We start from the raw sequence: 6565 nt of genomic DNA on the forward strand, positions 1-6565 counted from the left end.
GAATTTAGGGAAAATTAACTAAAGAACGGAGGCGTAACAATATGTAGGCTTCTGATAAGATGTTTATGCCACTGTTCACAACATTAACATTTTTTTAAAAAGATTTATGAGACGATAATGCGGTTTTAGATTGAAGTCGTAAATAAAAGTCTTTAAGGTAAATAGGTATGACAGGTCGGAGTCTGCAACTCATAAAAAATGTACTACTTGCTTATGGAATAAGACTTGCATTTTCAATATATGTAAGTCGGAGCTTAGTGATTTATAAAAATTGCAGATTTATTCAGTTAAAAAATTACACTTTGTGGAAATATTATTTGAACAAGATGACACGTATAATTTTCCTTCTTTTTCTTACAAAAAAATAGGTGCAGTATCCAAGTGCGGTGCTTTTCCAAAAATAAAAAATGCTGTGGGTAAGGCTAAGGACCAGGAGTCTTATGATGTAGGAACTATTGTGTCTTATGTTTGTGAATATGGTTATAAAAATGCTATTACACATGCACTGAGTGAAGCCAGGGATGCATCTCAGTCTCAATGTCAAATGAATTCAAATGAAAACCCATACTGGACAGAGCCATCATTGGATTGCAAACGTAAGATTTCATCTATTATTATACATTACAAAAATTATTCTTGTATATCAGTCTCAACTGTCTTAATTATATGATATCACTACATAATTATATGTGAAGCAGTCTTTTCGAAAGTCTGTTAAGTAGTTTAAAAAGTTAACTTAGAAAAATGCATACTTACTTTACTAAGAAAAGTTATAGATCAAATTTTACTTATATATATATATAAGCTATATTTTTTAATGTTATAATTTAGGTGCTAACTGAAAAACGCATGACATTAAGATCAAAACGTCCATATGTAGGCCTAGAAACTTATAAAATTGTTTATCTCAGATTTTCTAGTACATTCGAGGGGTATCAAGACTCAGAGCAGTGAGTCGCGCGGTCAAGGAAAAAGTAAGCACGTACGTTCCAAAACATGCAGCCACAAGTAAGAGTCATTTTACACGACGTGATTGTGAACAAAATCGGCCGCTCTGAAACTCACCTATTCTAACAGCGAAACATTAGATATCCGCAGTGGAAACCACCGAGTCATTAGTAGTTGGCATATAAAAACGAACGAATCCCTGGAATCATTGCCGAGATATAGTCTGACCGAATCTGACCATATTGTTCGTTTTCGCATACCCAGTTTATTTTTATGGCGCGCGTTTAATTTGCAAACCTCAACCATCATCTCAATCTTCATCTGATTGCTTTGAAATTAATATCACTACTTCCTTCACGCTCACTCTACCAGCAAAAGTGCTTGTCGCTCGAAACAATAAGTTTTGTGGCATACAGAGCTGGTTTTGTTTAGAACAAAATCTAGATATTAAATTTCATTTTAACATTACAAGGATAAAAAATACCATTGCTTTTGTTGTTTTTTTATGTAAACGTTCGTGAAATTCTGACGAGTAGTTTTCTTGAAAGTGCTTGTAAAATTTTAAATCGCTTGTGCCAATGGGTAGAATTTAGACTGGCTTCCTGGAGACTCGTGAGATTTAATTGTTTGTTGACAACCATTAATTCTTTGTCAAAGCTAATAAATTTATTTGTAAGTTTAATTCATAAGTTTATTTTCCATACACGTAAGCCTATATACTCGTGTGCACTGTAGCTCATATATATAACCACAGGACTTGCTTATATTCCAGTATTATTTACTATTCACTATGTGAGGAGGTATGTGTATACTGTCCACAGTTTATTAACATGTACCTACTTATATGTAAGCTTCATAAGTGGTTTTGGTTGACTGGCAGGCTTTAGCCAGAACTGTCCAAGTTTCGACTGCTACTCGCTATTGAAATGTGGTATTAACTTGTATGTGCCTAGCGCTAACATTAGCAAAGACTTTTTGTCGTTAAATACAGGTATAATAAAACCGTATTTGCAGCTGTATGTGACACAGTATGTGAATCACCAGGCTGTAATACGTCAACTGAACATCCAGTTTTTAATGCACAGGATAATGTGGCAACCGGATCTTCAGTTGCCACAGCTAAGTGTGACTTAGATAGGTATTCTTGTCAGAATGATGCGACCAAACAAACACCAACACATAAGCAATCTGTTCAAATATCTTCCAAGTGGGCTAATCATAGTGAAGTGGTGAGAAGTAGTAGGAGGGAAAAGTATAAAAAAATCCCGAGAGAAAAAGAATTAGATCACTTCATTATTATTAATCTCAGCCTCATATAAAAAATATTAGACATAAATATCATTTATTTGATGTACAGCATGAGATAAATTGTAGTGTTTCACAAAAAAATATGATATGTAAACCAAAAACATACTGGCTGTAAAGAAATAGCTACTAAAAGAATTGATATCAATATAACCGAGGCAATCAATATTATTGGATACATAGTTTAAAATTATGTTGTTATCAATTAGCCTTGAAGTCGTTGGAAGTAAGTATATGTTTACGTTAGTGGATATGTTTTTCGATGGGTGTGACAGTTCACAAAAAATAAGGCTGAAATAGGTTTCACACAGATTGCAAAAGTTTAATGAAAATCTCCACAACTCAGAGCACAAACGATAGTACTGTATAACACAATTCGACACAACACTACACATTATAAAAAGCCAAGTTATGGGGTTGTGAAAAAAAAATGAAAAGTGTGATCAGTTAAAGTGAGGAAGACGTTATTAAACAAAGATAGCAGGAGCTGGTGTGTTTTCTTTCCCATTTAACCTAGATGAGCATATAAGAGAGAATTACAAAAAAAAGAGTATCCCCAAGTTAAAATATAAAACAATAACATTAACCCTCACTTTAACCTCTGCAAAATCTAAGTTCCCACTGAGATTTCACGGCAATAACAATAATGATATATAATTATTTGTATTATCAATCAATACAATATTCCCTAACAGGTGAACTTACACTACTACTTACAAACCTATGACCACAGTTCCAATGCCTACACAGGTGAAAATGAAAGCTAATTTCAAAATTACAAGACACCTTGCGAAGCTCTCTGCTGATAAACTATACAGAAATAATATGTCAACCTACGCAGTGGAAGACAAGAACTTTAGGGGTTTTCCTAAATTCACTGAAGCACTACACTTAAGCCCAAATGCTCCACAGTGGTTCAGTAGTAAGTTCTGAAGACTTATAATGCCAAAAACAGGATTTCAGTATTCATGGTGTGCAGAACACAGCTTGTTGTGTATCTTTGCACTTAACAACAAACAAACAAACAAAAAAGGATAAGAAAACTGTGTAAAAATAATAACAATTCTGCTTACAACTTAGTGGAAGTCTACTGAAAATCTAATGAAAAATCTCATAAAAAACTGCTCTCATAGGCTTTAACGCTGTTTTAAATACGACAATAAAATCTTAAGTTTTTGACATAAGAAAAAAGTGATTGGTGCCTGTTAGGTCAGTTGGTCAATGGGCAGTGAAGATCAGTGGTGAGTCCACCTGAAGCTACTGTCTTATTCTTTGAAAAAATAACTTGGTGTGCTAATTAAAAGATAAGAGAATCAGAAAATAAGGTGCCATAAACTCCACTTGATCCAATTATCCCTCATGGAAATTTAAAGTTAGAAACATGCTTGAGCAATATATATGTTGGAGATATCCCATACTCTACAAAAGTTTGAAATTTAGAAAACAGATAAAATCGGATTCGGATAGAAAAAATATATCATTTAAAACAACGTTTCATCATTGCTAACGTGGCGTCATCAGGTACTCAGCATAATTGTACACGATAATTGAATACACCCAATTGGTGATGTCAAACATAATCTTGAGCTTGTGCAATTCTATGTTCCAATTGGAGAACTGCAGAAAAACATCAAAATTTAGTAAACTTAACTTTTAAAATAAAAGGGTTTTTTGTTTGTTGAATTTCGTGTAAAGATACTCGAAGGACATTTGTGCTAGCTCTCCCTAATTTTGAAGAAAACACCACCCATTACCATCTGTTGGGCTACTCTTTACCAACCAATAGTGGAATTGATCGTAACTTTATAACAACCCCATAGCTGGAAGGGCGAGTATGTTTGGTGGCGGAATTTGAGCTTGTGATACGTCAGGCCGTACTATACCTTAAAGTAAAAGGAGTGGAAGACATGTAGTACATTCCAGTACTATAGAATTTTACTTGTTTATGGTAAAAACGTGGCATTCCAGAAGACTTCACCAAAATTGTTCTTTGAAATATAGAAATTTGTTCCTTGCATTCAGTTAATTACAAAAATGTAAGTTACATTTTTTTGCTACAGATTTTACTTGTAATGAAATTTTAGTTATGATTTAATTTTTTTAGCCGTGAAGTGTGGTGATCCGGGTGTTCCAAAGAATGGCAGATACCTGGATTTTATTTTCACATTTCCGCATGGAGTGAAGTTTCAGTGTGATAAAGGCTACGAGCTTGTAGGAAGAAGAGAGATTTTCTGTCTTCCAAATGGTGACTGGAGTAGCCCAGTTCCAGACTGTGAACGTGAGATAAATCTTATGCTGTAGATAAGTATTTCAATAATTATAAAAGTAATTCTACTCTCAAATAAAATAACGTTTTCTCTCAAGTGACAAAAAATTGGATTTTTATAAATTTATGTAATGTTTTATGTTAAATGAATATATTACAATGAAGTTATGAAGTTTATTTGTTATTCCAAGTTTATAGCACTTATTTATTTTTCATTTAAAGCTTGGGTTGTTTTAAGAATAATTAATAGGTTGTTTGCTTGATTCTAAATTATATAAAGTGACACTAACTATTTATGATTTTTCTACTATTCGAAAGATTATTTAACGTCGCAGGCAATTGAAATACTTTGAAATACCATTATAGTTTTACACTGTGATTTGCAAATAATTATGACATTACGTGAAACCAATATACCTAACCGGGCAATTCACAAAATGTTAATATTTTAACTTTTGAAACCTATATACTGGACGAAATGTAAAAGTTGTAACCACATACCTAAGGGCCACATGTTTTTTAATAAGTAGATGTTTTAAATTTATTATATCAAAAATATTTTCAAAGTGGTTATTACAAATTTGAAATAATCTATATTTTACGTAATTTACTTTAAATTTATTGAGCTGTTTCACACTACTTCCAAATAAATTAACATTGGTAGAAACATATTCACCAACTGCTATATGTCTGCTGCAATACTAGTAACTATTAAAACCGTGCAGACATGAATTTGTCAACTTAACCTATTACATGAGTGATTCGATGCCATTGACAATTTGATGTCATTATCATAAAACCAGGGTGTTTTGTGCACCCTGAAAACTTTTTTCGGGACACTGGAGCAAATTACCACACAAACACACAAAAACAACCAAACAAACAAACAACAACAACAAAAAAAACGGGGGTGGGTAACCTTGCAAAACTGGGACGCCTGGTCAAAGAGACAAAGAAAAAGTATTGAGACCCAAATTTTCCAAACATTTGATTTAAAATTTCCAACCCCTTTGTATTCCACCACTGAAAATTGAAATGGACCACATGCATATGAATAATTTAATCATTCCACAATTTGAAATATCTATATCAAGTTTTATCGAGTTCTTCCGTACTTCTTGGAAATGAAAACTTCCGAATTTTTGTTACGTCATCAGTACATGATATACCAATACTCCACTTTTTTTTAATGTGTTGATATGTTTGAGTGCCCTGTTCTGGTCATACCAAAACGTCGTAGACATTTTAATTGAAGTCTTGAAGAGCTTAGTGCAAGTTTACAATGTAAACCTAGTTTCTTATTGGTAAATTCAATATTTCTTTTCATTTTATTCCATTTATTAGATTATCTCAAACCTGAACAGAACCATATGACCATATTATTGAATACAAACTTACTAAGAAATTACTTGTTTGTTTATCAGATACTGTTGTAAAAACCCTAACCATTTGTGCTGTCAGGGAGCTTTTTGTTAGAAAAATCTTGTGAACATTAAACTTAACTGAATTCATTGGTATTTGTAAAATAGTTTTCATCAAGACCTAATACAAACAAGATATGGAACAATGTAGGCACAATTTGAAGTTATCTTAATTAACATTTGTAACAATTTTTGTTTTGTTTTTCAGTCAAACAATGCCCGTTGCCATCAGATCCACAAAATGGAAAGGTATCATACAATTTGTTAACATATAAGTCTGTGATTAACTATCACTGTGATAAAGGTTATGGATTGGTTGGACCAAGTGAGAGGGTCTGCTTGGAAGATGGAATGTGGAGTGGTGAAGAACCTTCTTGTGTTGGTATGTTTAATTGTTTGTGTTAATACATGTACTATATGTATAATATATTGTTACACCTCCAGTCGTTACTTAATTTTCCGTAAATTCGTTCCGACGAAACTTTAGCGACACAAGTCCTTTCTTAAATAAAACTGGTTTATTCTTTCTGAATATAACTTTACGATACACTTAATTTCAACAGTCTCTCTATAACAACGCTATAACTCACATCTCACGAGCTCGACAATACTCCGATCAATTACA

At 32.8% G+C, this 6565-nt stretch overlaps 1 protein-coding gene across 1 annotated transcript in view; it reads left to right on the forward strand.

Moving 5' to 3' along the window:
• Positions 1 to 6322, forward strand: part of LOC106469924 (protein lev-9-like) — a gene marked incomplete at its 3' end in the record, with an annotated part of 10198 nt that extends 3876 nt beyond the window's left edge. Inside the window, exons 2-4 of the mRNA XM_013930442.2 lie at positions 369 to 596; positions 4358 to 4531; positions 6149 to 6322. Coding sequence (XP_013785896.1) covers positions 369 to 596; positions 4358 to 4531; positions 6149 to 6322 — 576 coding nt within the window. The remainder of the gene's footprint in view (positions 1 to 368; positions 597 to 4357; positions 4532 to 6148) is intronic.
• Between the last annotated feature and the right edge of the window lie 243 nt (positions 6323 to 6565).

Source organism: Limulus polyphemus, unplaced genomic scaffold (assembly GCF_000517525.1).
Source record: "Limulus polyphemus unplaced genomic scaffold, Limulus_polyphemus-2.1.2 Scaffold3725, whole genome shotgun sequence".
Taxonomy (NCBI): domain Eukaryota; kingdom Metazoa; phylum Arthropoda; class Merostomata; order Xiphosura; family Limulidae; genus Limulus; species Limulus polyphemus.